Consider the following 20512-nt stretch of genomic DNA (forward strand, 5'->3'; position numbering starts at 1 on the left):
GGTCATAGGCTGGACAACATGCCGATCTAAACTAGTCATAAACAAATGTGAAACTGATCAAAGGTGGGCGACTTATTAAATGTGAACTAATCAAAAAGTGGGCGACTTACTAATGTGAACTAATCAAAAGTGGGCGACTTACTAATGTGAAACTGATCAAAAGTGGGCGACTTACTAATGTGAACTGGTCATAAAGTGGGCGACTTACTAATGTGAGACTGATCAAAAGTGGGCGACTTACTAATGTGAACTGGTCATAAAGTGGGCGACCTACTAATGTGAACTGATCAAAAGTGAGCTACTTACTAATGTGAACTGATCAAAAGTGTGCTACTTACTAATGTGAACTGATCAAAAGTGTGCTACTTACTAATGTGAACTGATCAAAAGTGAGCTACTTACTAATGTGAACTGTTCAGAAGTGAGCTACTTACTAATGTGAACTGGTCGTAGATCTGCATCATGTCGTCCATCCTGTACTGTTCTAGCACCACAAAATTGTCCAGGTTGGAGCTGGCCTTGCGAGCGCAGTCCTGGCACTGAACCACGTAGGTCTTCCTTGTGTTGCTCTCGCTGGTCACAAACAGCAGATCGAACACCTCCACCTGCGAAAAGGGAGATAGAAGGGGGAAAACGACGGTTGAGAGAAAGTGGCCTGAGGTGCACCACATCATATGTACATCTATTGTGCAGTAAGCAGCTCCACCTCAAACACACACACAAACACATATCGAAATCTGAATCGGTAACGTTTTGATTTGGTTGACTGAAAACAAGTCCCTTCAGGAATGTGCAATCTTGAAATTGCCAGAATTCATGCAAATTCAAGGATTTTCCGCCACACTTGTAATGTTCTTTAATCCTTGAAATCTTTCAGCAAAAAAAAGCGAATTCCTTAAAACAAAAAGTAAAGTCTTGCATTATTGGCATTATTCACTTTCAGCCGTGTTTCAGAGTTTTGCAAGTATCCAGTATCAAATCTGCAACAGCATCCAAACTATGCCGAGCCATACCAGTCATTATTGACATTCCGCACTGCTGCTTCTTGGAACAGTCATGTTTGTGAACAGCGGATCAGTCCCTCTTAGTAAGAGGAAAAGTTACGGCAAAACAGAACGTGTAAGAACGCTGTGATTGGCAAAGGGTTTTGTGCTTCTAATTCAAATCTTTCATACCATTATGCAAGTAGTCCGGTCATTTAACGTAACGAAAGTCATTGTAGCTTGAAGTCAGCATGTAATGGGTTGCTACGCAACACCTAAACTTTCAAGTTCTATATGTGTGATGAACTACTTTTCTAAGAGCAAATCACAAAACGGCAACAAAATCATTAAAAAGAGGTATTTTGGAGGAATGTCTTCTATTGTTTTGGCAAGTAACAGTATAATAAGCGGGAAAACACAAATTGTCATTTTTGTATAACAAACACTTGCCAGATCCTGGTGGGACTGGTAAACAAACCAATGAAATAAAAAAGAAAAGAAAAAGAGGTGGTCAGAAATGGGTAGAATACACTCATGAGGGCATGCAGTGGCAGAGAACCTCTTTGGGAGCTTACTGCCCGCCACTGACTACTCCAGGCATACATGGACTATTCAGATCCTTTGTGGACAAGTCTGCAGCAAGTGTGTTTGCAGGATTTATGAATAATTATTAAGTGTATGATGTTAAATTATTTTTTTAAATATTTTTTGACAGCCTCAGCAACAAGGGTGATGGATTTCAACCGCTTACAGTGACTTTTAGACAGGGAGGATATCTAGACAGCACAAGGGAGAGAAAGTGATTGTGGGTAAAAGTGGATGAGACAGAATGATCAAAGAACAAATGAAAACTAACAAGAGAGAAAGAAAGAGAAACACAGGGATAGAGAGATGAGGAGGATAAGGAAATGATTAACTAGAGCGAAGACAGATGGCATGAGTAAACTGACAGTGAAGGCAACAGTGGAGAGGTGAGAGGAAGGACAAAGGAAGAGTACAGGTAACAGAGAGGAGAGGGGAGAGAGAGAGAGAGAGAGAGAGAGAGAGAGAGAGAGGCCGGGGTGAAGTGAGTGGAACAGAGAGAGTGGGAGACCGAGATGAAGGGATGAGTGGAGGTGAAGAGAGGGACTTGTCTCTACCTCGCAGATGCTGCAGTAGTGTGCAGGCTCTTCCTTGGTCCTCCCGTGCCACACCAGCACCTTCCCAGCACCCAGCAGTGCCTCCTTCAGCATCTGACACTGCTTCAGCGTCCGGAACAAGCAGTACCTGAGCACGCACACACACACACACCAAGTATTGATTAAGACACATGTACTCCCTTAAAAGCTGCGTATAGAGACAGCTTGATTAACACCTCAACTGAACTTTTCACAAAATATATATAAAATATAATAATAAAATAAATATAAAGCCAACAAATTCCTTTGGCGTGCATGGGCCCCCTTTACACTGAATGGGCTACCCTACACCGCTATCAGATCACTAGCAAACAAGCCTGAACCATGTTACAGAGCAGCTCCAGCCTCAGGCAAACGGTTTACGCCGGAGCCAAGCGGCACAGATATGGATGCTTCCAGCAGCTCCTGCATTCCCAAAAGACTCACTTGATCATCTCAAAGAGCTTGTGGTCGGACACTTTGATGTTCCTGGCCATGTTCCAGGACAGGTGAATCATGGGAACGATGGATTTGACACACTGCAGTTTGTTCCACTCGTATCGCTCCACGGCCAGCTTATACATGTATGCTGCAGAGAGGCGAAAGAGGGGATGAGAAGGGAAGGAGAAGAAAGAAAGTAAAAGAAGGTAAAGTATGAGAAGAGGAGAGGGGGTGAGGTCAGGAAAAGGGAAAGGAAGGTGAGGAAAATGTGAGCACAAAAATGCATAAATAACAAAAAAAAGAAATAAGGTTTAAACATCCTTCGACATATCAAAGGAAGTTAACCTTCAAAGGAAATCACAATCTTCACACACAATAGAAATCTAACAAAGACATCGTTAACAATGGAGCAGAATCCATGAAGAAGAAGAAAAATAAAAAAAATACAGGTGCGTTCTAGATTTTTGACACCCCTACAGCTCCTCTTAAGAATGCAGACAAGAATATGAAGTTTTAACTTCACCGAACCCTGTGACGTCTGTTTTCATTGTTGTCTGGCCATAATATCTCAATGGTTTCTTTGGATTGAGAAGGTTCTACATAGAGTAGGCATGCATGTTCTAAGAGACAACCTCTGCTCTAGGCACGCATGCTGCTAGTCTTACCAGTCAGGGGCCCCACGTTCCAGGCGATGTTGTTGCACCAGCCGATGGCCTGCACCCAGTGCACCGTGCCCGTGTTGAGCCATACCAGGTCTCCCGGCCGCTGGATGAAGCGGTACACGGGCACATTGGCCTCGTACAGGTCCTCCAGGTTGGGCCACCACGAGCCCATGAGGAAGTTTATGTTATTCCTGTCGAGGGGAAAACAAAACAGACATTAAAACAAGGGAAGCAATAACACGCATGAGAAGACAGACTGATTAATCCATAATCAAATAATCAATCACAATTTTCTAGTCAGTCATCGCTTGTCTTACAGTTCACATAAGAACAGAGTTCCAAAGATCGCAAGTGTGCACATCACACATTTTTCAGCCTTGCTGCAAACCATCACAAACAAAGTTAAACGGTCAACCATTTTGTGTGGTCTTACTTTTCACAGAACTCGTTCATGACCCCCCAGTATGGCTCGGGCACAGCAAACCATTCACAGTCCCCGGGGCCAATGTTGATGTTCACCGAGCAGAAGTTGTTGTTTTCTTGATGCCCTGGGAACGAGAAGTGGAGCCCATTGCAAATCAGTGAAACTCCATGTCAGCAGCCCCTCTCCGTTACAGACACGACACGTAATTAACATTTTGTTATTCATATAAACTTCAGTTAAGTGGCTATTAAATGTTACTTCAGGCATTTTATGACCCATACTGGAGTGTGTGTGTGTGTGTGAGGCGCATGCGTGTACGCTCAAGTGTGTGTGTGCAAGTGTATGTTATCTGGTGGAGGTCAAACAGTTGGGTGTTGACTCCCACACTTGCACTCTCTCTCATTCATTGGCAGCTTAAGCCAATGACTGTAGGCATTACACTGTGCGTACATGCAAAACCACTCAGCTGAGACCTGGCCTGCTCCAGACCCTCCAGCACAATCTGTGTTTTATTTGTCTGGTGGAAGTATTCTCAGATGAAAAGTGTTTAACATGTATGTGTGTCTGAAAGTTTGGGTGTAATTCAGTGAGTCTATAAGTGTGTGTGTCCAAGATATTGAAAGTGTGTGTGTGTTAGGGCTGTCAACGAATATTTGAAGTTCGAATTCGAGTTCGAATAGTATCCAAAAACGCGAATTCGAACGTGAAAATTAATATTCGAATGTGAAAAAACACTCCCGCGGTACAAGCGCCTCTATCTGCTTTGTGAATGAGCCTCTGTCTGTTCGCGATGTCCCTCATAATATTTGAATGTGAAAAAACACTCCCACGGTATAAGCGCCTGCTTTGTGAATGAGCCTCTGTCTGTTCGCGTGAAGGAGTGACCGCAAGATGCGTGTGTTGGTGTAACTTACCATAAATCCTCAAATAGTGGCCGGGGCTTGTATTTACTTTATTTAGGCTGCACAGCGCACCGGCCTTTATTTGGGGCAGGCTTGTATTAGGGGCAGGCCTTTATTCCTTACTTATCTTCTGTTATAGAATTGTATTATTTAAATAATGGGCATAATTGCAGTAGGCTAATATAATTCATTGCATATGCGTTCAACACTTCCTGCACATCGCGTAGCGCTTTAGGTCGGGGTGTCAACGTAAGAAATAAGCATCGGAGTTATGGTCTCCACTGTCAGTCACGGAGGAAAAGATTTCCAAAGCCTTGAATTGAAATCATTTTTTCTAGACACTCTATTATGCTTATCGTGGACTGAAAACATTTATTCAACGAGCTGGTTTGATATCCAGCCTAACTTTCTTTCTACCTCCACCTGCTAGTCGTAGCCTATCGCATTCGTCTCGGGTCAAGGTCAAACTTCTTTGCTGCTTTTTCTCCCGAATGTTCTTCAGCAATCAGCATACACCATCTCTTTGAATTTAATATCAAAGTTACGTAAGTCTACTACTGCTTTATGATCCCTTCTGGAAAAAGTAACCTAGCCAACTAAAACGTTACAGATAAACAACAGTAGGCTATACGATACGTGCATTTAGGCTAAACATTCGCCTAGTAGTCCTACGTGGGGACATTTATTTTTTTATTGCAAACAGCCCATGAGATTAGCCAACAATGTTATATAATATAATATTAAACATGAGGAGAACATTTATTTGTGAAATGCATTCAATTCAATTGTGATGCCTACTTTGAGCCGACGGACTGATGCTGGTAGGCTACAGTAATATACCGGTAGGCTACTTTATTTTACCCCCGGCTTGTATTCGAGGCCCGGCCTTTATTTGTCCGTATGGACCACGACCCCGGCTACTATCTGAAGCCCGGCTTCTAATTAATCCCGGCCTCTAATTGAATCCCGGCCTTTATTTGAGGATTAACGGTATGTATTTGTGGACTGTTTCATGTCACAAGTTATTCAAATTTGTCCGCAACTTACATTTTGATAACTTACGAACTGACAAATGCTACCTTTGCTGTAGTTAGGAGCACAGTGTAGTAAACAGCTCTCGTGATTTGGAACCTGTTGTGTACTTGACTCGCTGTTTAGCCAACGGCTAACTGTTACAGCACGAAATATTATTCAGACGTAAGTTATCTCCTAACGTTAGCTTTATTGAAATGGTAATAGAGTTGCGTACTGACATACTGGTAACGTTACAAGATATCAAACATGGATTGTAATTCTGCTACCTGCTGTCGAGTGTAATTTGAGCAGTTACTCATATATATATCCCACTAATTTTAACCATGGTTTTGTCGCATTATTAACGTATTGACGGCAACTACGTAAAATAGGCAACCAGATATTCGAATAGTTCGAATTCGTGTTTTTTCCCCAAACGAACATTCGAATGACATTTTTGAGCAATTTTGACAGCCCTAGTGTGTGTGTGTGTGTGTGTGTGTGCTGTACCGCTCACCTGGTGTCCTGCTCCCGGGCACCTTCATGTAGAGCTGTACGGTGTTCATGCCCAGGATGGTGTGGCCTACGTGGCTGAGCAGGTTCCCAGCAGACACCACTCGGGCGAAGGCCGGCAGCTTGCTAAGTTCCGCCAGCTGCGGCTTCCACCTGCACAGGGGTCAAAGGTCAGCACACACAAAAGGTCACACGAAGGAGCTGACCTTTAAGGAGCCACAGTTATTATTTGGCTTTGGCTAGCCTGGGGCCATGGTCCTGATAGCATGCCTGCTGCAACTAGCCTGTGGCATTGCTAGGATACCTGAGCAAGCTGGTTTTACATTCTGATAAAAAATGAAGGAGGGTTGGGGGTGGATGGGTGAGTGACTCTGCAACTGTTTCGACTGATTAGATTTAACGCAGCTAAAACTGCAGTGAGGGGGTAGGCTCCTCCTGGGTAAGTCTGGTGAAGGTAAGCTAGAAATGCTAGCACTGCCTAGAGCATGCATAAAATCACCTCTCCTAGATCTCCCGTTTTTCTGAAATCTACAAAATCAACTAGCGCAGTGTACATCAGCCTTAAACAGAGCACTGAGAACACACACACACACACACACAGTAATTTGTAAGGCTACTCCACATCCATATAATTATATTGATTGAGCCCAAACTAACAGCTCAACCATTTGTAGGGCACTTTTGAGAACAAAGAGTGTCGCGAGGACAAACGTTCGATGCTGGAGAGACAAGTCAGAGCTGAAACTAGACAGACACAGGCCACTTACTTCTTTTCATCCGACAGGTCGATGTTGGTCCCAAACTTGATGTACTTGAAGGGACCTTTCCGTCTCCGCACCATACTGCAGGCAGACAATCAGTGAAAAGTTACACTGAAGCAGTTTATAATTGGCTATAAGTATTACCTTATCACACCTCAAATGGATGGAAAAAAATAATAACTATTTCAAATGTCATAGATAATTGCATACAGCTCATCAGAATGCTAAACACTAGCTAGCGTGAGTGAATAGGAGCGTACTTCTCAGTGGAGGTGGACTCCGTGTCCGAGTGGTCCTTTTGGCCTTTCTTCTCATTCTCCTCCTGAAGCAGAGACATCCAAACACGTCAGACACAGGGGTAAACAAACCCAAACCACTCCACAGCCACACTAACCTGCCCCATTTTATTAGCTCAAGAAAAGATAGGAGAGGTTAGCTGCTCCCAGGTCAGTTTTTTTTATTATAGTCTGGAAACTCTTTGCAAAATGTATTTCTGAAAGGCCCGCTAATCGGCGACCAGTGGGGGTCGGCTTAGTGAAGACGTTGAAATGAAGCGTTTGTTTGAAATGTAGTTACAACAATGACGCCAATGCTAGAGTGATACAAGGCGATACAAACAGTAACACAGCAACACTAGCAAACATCAAAGCCGGACAAATGTGCACATTTATTCATTAAGGGTAAAGATTGTTCCCTAATTTTTTGTGACAGGGTTTGTGAAAATTCTTAACATATCAGCTTGTACTGTTAGTGGCGGAGTAGGAAGTATACCATTTATAGCAACCCTCTTGTAGACAAATGTGATTGATTAAAGGCTGGTCCAATGGTTTCATAATTAACCCAAAGTCTACGCCCATTAGAATGCATCGACTGGAAACAACCCCGATGGATCGAGACCAGACCTTATTCACAATGTGAGATTTGGGTCTGGTTATGCCAGACTAATAAGACCCTATTCACAACGTGAGATTTGGGTCTGGTTATACCAGGCTAATAAGACCTTATTCACAATGTCAGATTTGGGTCTGGTTATACCAGGCTAATAAGACCTTATTCACAATGTGAGATTTGGGTCTGGTTATACCAGGCTAATAAGACCTTATTCACAATGTCAGATTTGGGTCTGGTTATACCAGAGGTGCTCCAGGTTTTACCTCTGTACCATATAATCATACATTTGCATTTTATTACACTGAACCAAAATAGCTCCACAAAGACAAAAACTGAGAACAACAGCACACAGCCGCGCGCGCACACACACACACACACACACACACACACACACACACACACACACCTCTACCTAAAGAGCAATAATGCGTCATGCCAACACCAGTCATGCGTAACCAATTGTTGCTGAACTTGGAGTGGACTGCTACGTGCCTAGCATATGCTCAATCACTCGCATTCATTTAATAGCGGAGGGTGTGTGTTTACTGACCCGTAGCGACTCCTGGAAAGACGAGGCCTGGTACTGGGCGTACTTGGCGATGGTGGTGTGCGAGCGGCTGCTCTCGCAGCGCCACATCTTGCGCGTGCCCGTCGGGTCCCAGTTCTCGTCCGTGGGCTGGGACAGCTGCGTCCGCACCTCCACCAGGTGCTCTGGGTTGGCCTCCACCAGCGTCTTAGTGGAGAACAGGCCAAGGTCTGAAGGAGAAGGGGAAGGGGAGACAAAATAGCATTACTATGAATTCAGCTACGGACTGGTGGAACAGTGGAGTCTATCTCCAGTTGATAATTTAAATTTAGAGTGAGATAAACTATGTTAATAAGAATAAATAGAGTGGGTCTGGAGAGGTAAGATAGGAAATTAGAAACCAAGGAACTTTCTCTCATTTGTCCATCCCTTGCCCACCCACACAGCTTTATTGATTTTCATGTGCTTATTATTTTCTGTTCGGTTGTGTTAAAACCTCCATTTGACCCAGGAATACTAGCTGAAGGCAGATGAACATTATGTTGCAGAGACCTGCTACAAATGCTCATCACACAGGCATGAACATGATTATGCCTTGAAGAAGCCATATCATACTAACCATTAATGGGTTATTTTCCCCAGTTAAATAAACCAAGACTGTCCCTGTGCCATTCTTCCTATGTAATTTGAAATTATCCCTAGATCATCTAGGTACCACCTCGAAACTCCACTTGAGGCCGTGTCTAGGTGGGACATATTCCAGTGTTACCCTCCAACTGTCAAAATCAATTAAGTCCGCTAATGGACACCACCATTAGGAAGTCTGAACCCTTGAACTAGACCTGCGCTAGTGCAGTGCTGCAGAGGGGGGCTCGAGGCTGGGACAGGCTGGACAGTCACTCTGCTGCACCTCTCGGCCCAGCCTCCTGTAGTACCACCACCTGCCTACAGGTGGTGCTGTTGTCACACAGGACATCTCCAGATCACAAACACACACGGCTCACTTGAGCACGCGCAAAGCAAAGCTCACGCACACACAGCAAGCACACACACACACACACACACACACACACACACACACACACACGCTCACTTGAGCATGCGCACAGCAGAGTAAAGCGCACACACACACAGCAAGGACAGACGGACAGACAGATAGACCGACAGCCACAGCAAGCATACACATACGCAGCACCAAAACTGGCATCCACAAGGGACTATGACTGCCTGTATTTAAACAGATTGATCAAAGCTTTTCTTCTCCGCTACTCACTCGCATGCTGAATGGACCATACCTACGAGCTTGTCTCACTGCTGGCTAAAGCTTCAGTGACAATATGAGTGTCAATGTTTGTATGGGTGAGAAAGAAATGCTAACCACAATTTTAACATACTACCTTGGCAGTGCTGGTGCAAACACGAGCCAGCACACATGTGCACGCACACAAACCAGCACACACGCACAAACACAAAACGGGAACTCACCGAGTTTGAGGGCCCCTGCTAGGCCCCTTATGACTGTGACAGGATTGGCAGGGTTGGTGCAGAACTGGTGCAGCGGTGGGAAGAAGGCGTCCCTCTTATTTTCCAACTGTGGACACACACACACACACACACACACACACACACACACACACACACACACACACACACACACACACACACACGCGTATAAGCATGGGAACGCAGAACCTTACATATCAAGTCCACGCTGTTAAGAACTACTCCAAATATACAAAATACTACAGCATTGACCAATGCTTATCCTGCAGCCTCTCGTCAGGATTGCAGGGGTGAGCCACACCTGATGGAGGCGCTGTTGCGCTTGTATCAATACTACGAGGAAATGGGGGTTGGGCCGATGCACCCAAATATCAAAGAGGGGCTCTAAGTCGCTATGCTCGTTTAACTGGGGAGAAAGGCAAGCTGGATGCACTCAAGCAAGTGACTTGAAAGGAAGAGGAGTTTGTTTATAAACCAAACAGAATGCACGCAGAGAACAGTGGTATATGAGGTTGCTGTGCAGATAATGGTGGAACTGGGGCAAATTTGGTGTACTCATGTTAAAACTGTATCCAAGTGTGTGTGTGTGTGTGTGTGTGTGTGTGTGTGTTGGAGAGGAATAAGAGGACGCTCCTATGCACACATTGATGATAGGGTTTGAGTTAATTGAACAGACCTTAAACGTGTGTGAGTCTGCTGTGGATGAACTGGTCAGAGGGTGTGAGTGTGGGCTGAGGATGGCATGTTTAGTTGTGAGGCTGCAATACTCACGTAAATACTGGGGGTGGGGGGGTTGAGCTTGTCCTTTGGCAGCGGAGGGTAGGGTGCAGAGGGCACTCGGGGAGGGGGACACTTGTCCAGCAGGATGCTGCTGCTCGACAGGCCGTTCTTCCCCAGGTTCCTGCAGGAGCACAAACAACACGGGACACAGCAATTAGCACGGGGCCGAAGGCCGGTACGACTTGAAGTGCAGTTACATAACCGCGGAATGAGATTTCAATGAAGGACTGGCTCAAAAGCATCTAAGACACAAAGACTTTCTCTGACCAAGAAAAAAAAGAGAGAAGAGAACAACAACAACTACGGCGAGTGCTCTCAAGGTTTGAGAATGCAATGCAATGGCGGATCCTCGAGAACACATGCTGACCCACAGGCCCTGGTGCAGTACTTACCAAAATGGTTAGTTCCAACTCCAAAAAAATGCCACCATCAGTTAAGTCTAGACCACAACCCATAGGGCTACCTTACGAATCCAACTCTTCATTGCAAACAGTCCTCGTCTGTAACATAAGAGCCTGAGGTCCCAGCACTGGCTGAAAGGAACAGCCGCCTGAACCGAGTCTCCATACGCAAAGCAAATGGATGCTGGCAGATGTCACTGGATGCTTTTGACATGTGTGCATAATTCATTACTCACGCATAGACAGACAGACACACACACACACACACACACAAACAAAACACACCGAAAGCTAACCAGTGTGATCAGTGGTCGGGAAATCGGCTTATGGTCCTGATAATGGGCACATCAACCATGGCAACACTTACACACACATACAAACTTGAAAAATGGCCTTGGAAAACCTCTGTAGTGTAAAATAGCCTAAGCATGTGTATGTTTGGCCACACACACACACACACACACACACACACACAAGTTGGCTGGTGCCTAAGAGCCACAGGGGAGGGATGTGCTTTTTTACGCACACTGACTCAGTCTCATCCCATCAGTATCTGCAACCTGTGTCAGTCTGCCCAGTGAGGGAGTGTGTTTACCCTCAGCCTTGGACCACAACAGACACCCAGTCTGCCCAGTGGGGGAGTGAGTTTACCCCCAGCCTTGGACCACCACAGACACCCAGTCTGCCCAGTGGGGGAGTGTGTTTTTGGGGAACTGGCAAGGTATCAGGTGGAGCAGCTCTATAATCTCCAAGGGATGATTTTGGTTTATCTGTTATGAGTATGTGTCAGTATTATATATCCATATCACAAGCATAAACAAAGGCAAGAGGCTATTTGTCAGTAGGCTATTCGGAGACAATTCCAATGCAAACCAGAGCAGGTGGGAAACCGGTAGTCAATAACGATTAGCTCAGAATTAAGATTGACTACAGTGGAGACTGCAAGACAGAAACAAGAGGAGGTGATAACTTTAAAAAAAGATGTTTAGGTTTAAGTGTACTGCAATAGCACTGTTGTAAGGTTAAATTTTGAAAACGAAGCAAAGCGATCGTAATACTAGTAGTTTTTAACACTTACCGAAAGGTTGCAAAACTGATCAAGGTACAAATCTATTGATTTGCAAGTGGTATGTTCCCATTGTCTGATCAGTCTTATGTACTTGTGAAGAGCGGCTCAGGTTCGTAGTTGAGATTTCAAATGATAATTGTGATTTGTTAGTGCAACTGTAATCCAAGCCCCCATGCATTTCGTGAGTGAGAGGTCTGTGACCACACGCCGCACTTCCAAGGTCGTCACGCCCCACAGTTTGAGAACCACTGCCACAGACCACTAGAGAAACCGGTCTCCCCAGCAAAGGGGTATTACAACACCAACATCTACCACAGGGGGCACAAACACATCGCTCTCCCAATGCAGGGGCAACAGAACGCCAGTCTGGCCAATGAAAATACAACACCGCATCACCTGACAGGTTGAAAGAGGGCCTTTTATATCGCATAGGGGGCACAAACACATCATTCTACCAATGTAGTGGTGTATGATACAGCAGAAAACCGTCATGATTACATAAAAATGACCCCAATGAAGAGGGAACACAACACACAACACACAACACGTCAGTCCACCAATGAAGGGGAAACCAAATGCTAGTCACCTTGCAGAGGGAGCATGTTTCCATCCACCCAGTGGAGGGGAATCACAATGCAGCCCAATCACTTCTGCCGTAGCACACCTTTATCCTTTATAGTGAGTAACTTATCAGTCTATTGTTAATGAGGCAACAGAAGGACAGTGTGTCTAGTACAGCGCGGTATCAGAACACTAATGCTCTACAATGCTGAGCTTGAGGTAAGTTTTGTACAGAAAAAATACGAATTCATCCAATTAAATATCAGTGCAGATGGGGGGGGGGGGGGGGGGGGGGGTGATGATAATGCATCACCGAAGACATAGACATGGACAATAAAGTTCAGTGTAAGAGTCAAAGAGTAGACCATAAGTCATATCCATTCTTGTCGTGTCTGCATCCCAGTTTCCGACACAGAAAGACACACACACACAGACAACACATCACCGAAAACACACCCATTTACGGAACACAGGATTAATAAAATGTCACCACACACACACCCACAGCAATAAAGATTGCCCTGCAAATGTTTTGTCAGGTTAGACACACCTAGATGTTAAACACCAATGAGAAGCAAAACCTTCCTCTCACTCGAAACACACACACACACACACACACACACACACACACACAGGTGCCTTCACAATGGGCCCATGCCCGTGGCTCTGCGAGTAAGAGACATTCTAACGGCACAGAGAGAACAGTGAGGGATTAACGGCGGGCAGGTGTGGTACTGTATTCCAAAACTGACTGAAAAGACTGGATGAATAGACTTTAAGTTGGCCCCAATGTAAGTGATCGACAGTGAAAACCAGAATGCAGTAGAGAGGAGGAGAGGGGGGAAAGGAGAAAGAGAGACACAGGGAAAGGAGGGAAAAGTCTCTCACAATAAGGAGAAAAAGATTGAGGGGGAAAAGATAGAGTGAAAGAGAGAAAAAGAAAGCAACAGGAGAAGGAAAAAGAAAAGCGATGGAGAGAATAAACTCGGCACTGCGACCAGCTGCCCTGCTCCTCCAGTGGCAGACTTTCAGAACGTCCTCAAGAGTCCACACACACACACACACACACACACACACACACACACACACACACACACACACACACAAACACACACACACGTCTGCTCAACGGCCCTGAGAGAGTTGAGCATCTGCAGCACCCAAACTCAGCCATTGCCTGGCAATAACCACCATTATATAATGCACATTGAAGAGAGACAGAGACAGAGACAGTCAGGAGCAGGGAACTGCCTGGCCTTGCAGAGTTGTTTGGCAAAACTGAATAAACTAAATTAAATTTAAATTCACTAGCCAAAATGATATCCTGCAAAAAGCAGTATATGTACATGGTATGAATTGTTTCTGAAGGCCACAATTTGAACCAAGTTGGAATAAAAAAGCAGTTCAGGAAGATTCCAATTCGGTGAATGGTCTTGGGTATGGCAACACTCAAGCATGCTCACAACACCACTGGGCCCGCAAAGAGCCTCTCAGGCATCCTAACCGAGGATCTAAAGCGTAGGTGTCCAGGGCAATAACTCAAGAGCCTGGCAATGAGCATGACTCACTGCTATGGTAGTCAGAGCATGTATTCAACTTAAGTGTCACACACAGTCACAGAACAAGCGAGCAAGCGACAAGAGCGCGCGTGCGTGTGTGTGTGTGTGTGTGTGTGTGTGTTTTGGAGGTCCGTAGATTGAGCGAAAGACAGTAGTGTGTGGTGCAGTGGGTCACTTACCGGCAGGCCTTGAGGACTTCGTTGGAGCTGGGATAGATGGAGACGGACGACCAGGGTGCCAGGGTGGCTGTTGGGGGTTTGTGTGGCCGGTCCCCTGCGGAAGCCGCGGTTGTCTCCTGCGCGCTGCGGGGACTGTGCGTGTGCTCGGGGCCCTGGCCGTTAAGCGTGGCGGACGTGGGGGTGGCGCCGGGGCCGCCGGGTGAGGCGGAGGCCGTGGACATGGCTGAGCAGGGCGAGGAGGCCAGAGAGTTGCCCTGAACCACCGCCGCTGACGATGACGACGATAACGACGAGGACGTTGCTGCCGTCGACGACGATATCCCTCCTCCCGTTGTTGCCGACGTCGATGTTGCCGCAGATGCGGATGTCACATGGTTGACCATGGCCTTGCCCGCCTCACCCGGGGTATTACTGTTATTACTGTTGACCTTTCCCATGATCAAGGCAGAGAGCTGAGGATTGTCTGGGCTGGGCGACGCCCCCGGCTGGGGGGAGCCTGTAGTGGCCAGGGAGGAGGCGGGGTTGGACGGCTGTTGAGGGGGGACGTGATTAGGGAGTCCCTCCGCTGCCGAGCCGGGGCCGCCGCTACCGCTGCCCTGGGGCGCCCCTGTGCCCGGATGCCCGTTCCCTGATGGCGCGCCCTCTTTGGTCTGGCTCGAGCCCGGCGGTCCGCCTGAGGTAGCAGAGTGCAGGGTGGCGGGAGGAGGGGGAGGGGCCGGGAGAGACAGGGGCGTGGTGGTCATGTGATTGTGGGTGGTGGTGGTGCTGGAGGGGGCGGTGCCACCGTGCTCCTGGGCCTCCTGATTGGGCATGGCGTGGCCAGGGGCGGCGGCAGCAGCACCAGGGGCTGCCGGTTGAGAGGACTGGGGAGAGAGGACCCCAGAGGAAGAGAAAGGCTGTTCGCCATTAGGACCTGCCAAATGAGAACCTGGACCTTTGTGAAGCCCCTGCAGAGAGAAGAGCGAACAGGACAGGTAGGTGAGGAACTAAGGCTCTTAAAGAATAGGAACAACAGCAGTCAATAGGACCCACAAATCACCTGAAATATTTTCATTCTTGAGTGACTGGACATTTTCTGGCACAGTTCTACAAAGAGCCTCTTTTCACAAACAAACAGACAAGCAAAGGGGGCTTTTTAATTAAGTGGAATAATCTAAATATACATTTTTCATTAAGGTGGAGGCTGGCAAGTCTCCCACTAGTTTAATTAGCATATGTTCTGCTCAAGAAAAGAAGGAATGAAAGGTCTCTTTAAAAGAGCCGGGCAATAAATTGAAGCTGTGCAATCATGCTAAAAAGCCTTTTCATTTGGAGCGCGGCAGTCCACGCCGTGCCTCACGTGCACTCATTAGCGCACACACACAAAAGCCTGTGGAAAAGCCTTGTGAAGTGCACTGTGTGTGTGTGTGTGTGTGTGTGTGTGTGAAAATGCGTCTGTGTCGACAAGTTTGCCAGAGTGCATAGGTAGCAGCCTCACCACTTGTGCGTAGCGTTTCCATTAGTCTTGCATAAGAGAGAACGCATCTCACAATGGTGCTCTTGTGCATCTTATGCATTATTGTGAGCAAATTTGGGCATATGCTGCTCGCATTATGTGGTTAAAGTGTGTGTGTTTGTAGTGTGCTTGTGTACAAATGTGATCTGCAGGAGTGTGTATGCAGTTACACGTGCACAAATGGGTGTATGTTGGTTTCCTGTTCTTTGTAGAAAATGAACCCTCTGCGCTGACGCTTGCAGGTGTGTCACCGTGAGCATGCACTTACGCACATACACCTATGCAAGCCCTTACCTGAGTGGCGTTGACGCGTTGGTGCTTCCAGGCTTCGTCTGCAGTGCTGGTGGGGGTTGTGCGGTTGTGAGGTAGCGCGTGTGGCTGCAGGTAAGGCACGTTTCCGTTACTGCCTGGCCCCGCCCCCGCCGCATGATTACTGGCCGCAGACGTGCCGTCGGCCCCACCCCCGCCCCCAAGAGAGGCGGGGCTGGAGGGGAAGGGTCCGTTGGCCGTGGGGCCGGCCGGGACGGAGCAGGAGGAAGAGGAGGAAGAGGAAGGGGTCCGGGAGAGGCTGGGGTGCGGGTGGCCAGGGGTGTTGGCGGGCAGGGAGGGGTCCGACGAGGGGCCGTTGGGAAGAGAAGGGCGCAACGGACCAGCAGCGTTCTGTCTCATCTGGAAGCAGAGAGGGGGAGGGGAACAAAACAAGAAGAAGAAGGCCAGAATGAATGAACTGGTGAACACAACAATGGAATCCACCATTAGTTTTAAGACACAAGTCATGAATGACAAATGACGAGAGAACGAGACGAAGCGACACAGGCGTGACCGCGATGTGACCGCCATGATGAACAGGACAGGTCCTCATTCCACCCCTCATTCCTCCACATTCCACCCACCCACAGGCTTCACTTTCCGTTTCACAGGTGCTTGTGTTTCTGTGTGCGTGCCTGGGTGTATTTCCTTGCGTAAGACCTGCTCATGTTTGCTCCACATCATTAATCTACATCTTCACTTCTCCTCCCTCATGAGCCAGTGCTGCGTGTTAGGCATTAACAGCGCCTAAAAGGCCTGAAACGGCCACTGACGGAATGAGCAAATATTCACATGGAATTCTATTTATGTTTCCCACAAAAGCTCGGTCTGAGTTGTTAACATTCTCTTGCCGCAAGATTACCAGGCAAAAAAAAAAAGAAAAGAAAAAAAGCCCAATCCATCTGTGTAGCATTGCATTTTTATTCCGTTTTTTTTTTTTTTTTAAAGGGCATTGTGAAACACTGCGTGGATGTGGCCATGACCTTCAGAAAGCTCCACACAGGCAGCGATGTCCCAGACCTTAGCTGTGGCTGCTCTGTCCTCTATGACTAAAGCATTGAAGCCTTTCGCAATACAACACACAAAAAAAAAAGTACAGGGTCAATAAAATGCACTTTTATTGAAGGGCACTGAGGGTGTCGGGCCATGCCTGGTGCAGACGATCTGATCCCTTCTTCAAAGCATTTCTTTTAAACATTCCTCCAACTTACTGTATATACTAGTTGTACTGGTTTAGAATAGGTCTAAAACTCCCAAGATGGATTTGGGCACTTTCTGTTGGTTAAGCCTCTCCTGTGTCTCCAGGCACACTCACACTGCTGCTCTACAAGAATTTTTCTCAACCGGTGTGCTACGAAATTTTGAGGAACCTATTGCGTTTTTATAGAGCTCAGTTAGAAACGTTTGTTGATAGTCGCTTATTTACAACTTACAGCCCCATTCTCAGTTTTACTTAAATAGAAATAAATTCATTCGGATTCTAATTGTAGCGACGGTGGGTCTAATTGTTGTCAGTTCCACGTTGTGAGCGCAAAGGCTTATGGGACTGATTATGCAAGGTTTTAGAAAATGTTAACAGTCGCCTACTTTTACATTTCGAGTTGACAGAATGGGGAGATTCTCTTCACAGCTATCCCAAGCCGCAAAAGAACAGGTAGATGATCCACCAACAGCTTAAAAACAAAGAGTATGAGAGTTACCTCACCTTATGTTGCTGTTCATAAAGCCACACTCCAATGACTTTTTAATAAATTGTATGATTGCCTGTCTGATTTAAATATCTATTTGATAGTCTGCTGTAGTGCAATATAGGTCAAATATCACTTTATGACAAGGAGGTTATGTTTTCATTGCAGTTTCTATGGAGTACAGGAGGACCCAAGGAACAGGACTGAAAACCACAAGCTTTAAAGCTAGGATAGGCTATACATTTTTGAAGCATTTCTATTATATATTTTTTTAAAACCTCTTTACGTCCTAACAGCAAGAAATTATGCAAAGGCTTAAAGTCAGGTTTGCAGAGCAGGGAAATGTATGGAAAATGTGGCGCTTGTGTAGGGGGAAAAAGGGAAGGACTGCCAGCCACCTGCTGCTGGTGCTGCTGCATCAGGGAGAATTGAGCCTCCAGCTGTTCCAGCATCTGCAGCTGAGCCGGCTTCAAGCTTGCCCGGTTCGCCCTCAACTGGTCCAGGAGCTGCAGAAGAACACAGAGGGAGGAGAACAGCGGGTCACGCCACGCCGAACAAGCTTAAGACAACCACCCCCGGGCAGTCAAAATATCTGCACCTGCCTTTGCCCTGCCTCATAAGTCAGCACTGTGTTAAGTATTAACGCAACAGACAGACACTGCAGAAAGAGAGGGAATGCATGCACTGGAGCACAAACTGCTCACACAGACGCTGTGCAAACTTATCTAGGATCTGACCTGTGGGTTAGTCAGAAGGAGAGGATTGTAAAGGATGTGAGGTCACACTGGACCGTTTGAAGACCATTGAAAAACAGAGCTGGGAGTGGACAAGATCCCTTAGATTTGATCGAATCCATTCCCATTAAAACAACCTGAACGATCAGAAGAACAAGCTGGATTGGGAGGCACTGTGGCGCGAGCCAATAAGCCCCCCATTTACGGGCTATAATGCCAGCGGGGACACACGTTCGATTCCGGCCTGCTGTTGATTCCCGATCCTCTCCTCACCTCCTGTCCAAAATACTTCACTGTCCTATCCAAATAAAGGCTAAAAAGCCCATAAATAAATAAATAAATAAATAAAAAACAAAACAAAAAAGCTGGACAACCCAGTCTTCTGACCAACCGGAGCACTGCATGCATTTTTAGATGTGTGTATTAGAACACAATCCAGATTGCATACCACTTTACAGGAAAACTGAGGTGACGATGACAATTAAATGTAGATCACAATCTGAAAGTGAGCAGACATACATTTTTTTTTTGTAACCACAGATCCAAGCCATAACCAATTGTTATTTAAGCCATAGTGTTAAAAATTGAACACACAGATTTCTTGGAGGATATGTATTGCCTTGCTCTGTGCCCTGTAACTGGTAAGCAGTAGACACAAGCATCATGACTATGCAGACACAACAAGCCAGGGATTTCCTGGCCTGTTCCTTGGAGACCACAGTTCTCCATACAGAGACATAGGACTATTACACCAACAGCGTGACCGTCTCCTTTAAGACCAGCTGGTCTAAAATGTAGGTCATGTGACTGTAAACTAGGGGTGTGTGTGTGTGTGTGACAGGGAAAATGTACGCAGAAAAGAAGACACACAAATCACTTGCAGGGAACATAAAAATAATAAAAAAAAAAAAAAAAAAACGGCAAACAAACCTGCAACTTCTGCTGTGTCAAGTACCAGTTGGGGATTTGCTGTTGTATTGGGTTGTTTGCCCAGGAATCTGGAGAATTCTGTGTTTGTAGTGGAGGGAGGAGGAAAGAGTAAAATAAAAATCAGGAGAGAAAGAAAGAGAGAAAATGTGAATTAGTTAAATATGAATATGCGTTTCCCTATGGACTTTTCAAAGACAACATACGATAATAGGACTAGAGTCATTAATCACTACAGGGAAGATCACTTCATCCATTTCTATGGTACATATGAGTTGGGCTCAGAGATGACACCCCATTGGCCCAACACAAAGTTCTGTGTGAAACACAGAACTAGAGGCAGGTCAAGCCACGGGGAACGCTGTAATTCCATTTCATTCCATATGTTCTGCTTCTACCCGTTAAAAGAAATGATTGGCTTCACGTTGTGAATTACAGAACTGAATTAAGTCAAAATCACAGGATCATCGCGTACCCCAGCAGCATAGAAATGTCTGAACACAAAAGCATGGTAGTTGTTTCCGCTCTTTGGTCTCTACTTCTGTGATTTGATAAACCAACGATTGTGCTACTGGGCCTTGGGCTGCTAGGAGAGCAAATGGCTTGCACCACCATAGTCAAGGACCAAAGTAGCACATCGAATGCCCATACGTGTTTTAGTGAGCCACTATGGATTCACTTTGCATAACTGTACATGTGCTGTTTGCTAAGACTCTGAGGCATATTCCAGCCTTTCGAAGCCCATCTTGGTCAACACCTGCAGTCTGGGCACCCCTGTGGCTGCTTACCTTGGCTGGACTGGCCGTCCTCTTCCTCTTGGCAGGGCTGGACAGCTCATCTGCCTGGCCCGAGGTGGCGTGGAGCGCGTTCTGGCCCTCTTGGTTCTGATGGGGCTTGCAGGCCTGTGGGGGCGGCAACGACACACACACATATGCAGGCGACAGCTGGGGACGTGTGCACAGCTAGAGAGCTCAGTAAACTTCTATCTATGCAAGACGCACGGTCTTACACACACTCACAAACGTACACACGT

The 20512-nt window shown here is 46.4% G+C and overlaps 1 protein-coding gene across 3 annotated transcripts in view; it reads right to left on the reverse strand.

The window, feature by feature from the left end:
• The window catches only part of kdm6a (lysine (K)-specific demethylase 6A), a 66283-nt gene that overhangs the window by 2241 nt on the left and 43530 nt on the right, over positions 1–20512 (reverse strand). For 2 of the 3 annotated variants that reach the window (XM_080838310.1, XM_080838308.1), the window contains 16 exons: positions 20268–20381; positions 19483–19560; positions 18217–18324; positions 16116–16490; positions 14327–15273; positions 10549–10678; positions 9760–9865; positions 8299–8504; positions 7118–7179; positions 6864–6938; positions 6101–6249; positions 3677–3791; positions 3247–3434; positions 2588–2729; positions 2123–2249; positions 435–605 (listed from right to left, as the gene is read on the reverse strand). In XM_080838310.1, coding sequence (XP_080694436.1) covers positions 435–605; positions 2123–2249; positions 2588–2729; positions 3247–3434; positions 3677–3791; positions 6101–6249; positions 6864–6938; positions 7118–7179; positions 8299–8504; positions 9760–9865; positions 10549–10678; positions 14327–15273; positions 16116–16490; positions 18217–18324; positions 19483–19560; positions 20268–20381 — 3093 coding nt within the window. The remainder of the gene's footprint in view (positions 1–434; positions 606–2122; positions 2250–2587; positions 2730–3246; positions 3435–3676; positions 3792–6100; positions 6250–6863; positions 6939–7117; positions 7180–8298; positions 8505–9759; positions 9866–10548; positions 10679–14326; positions 15274–16115; positions 16491–18216; positions 18325–19482; positions 19561–20267; positions 20382–20512) is intronic. The other variant, XM_080838309.1, reaches the window with a different exon arrangement.

This window comes from Sprattus sprattus, assembly GCF_963457725.1.
Source record: "Sprattus sprattus genome assembly, chromosome: 5".
Classification (NCBI taxonomy): domain Eukaryota; kingdom Metazoa; phylum Chordata; class Actinopteri; order Clupeiformes; family Clupeidae; genus Sprattus; species Sprattus sprattus.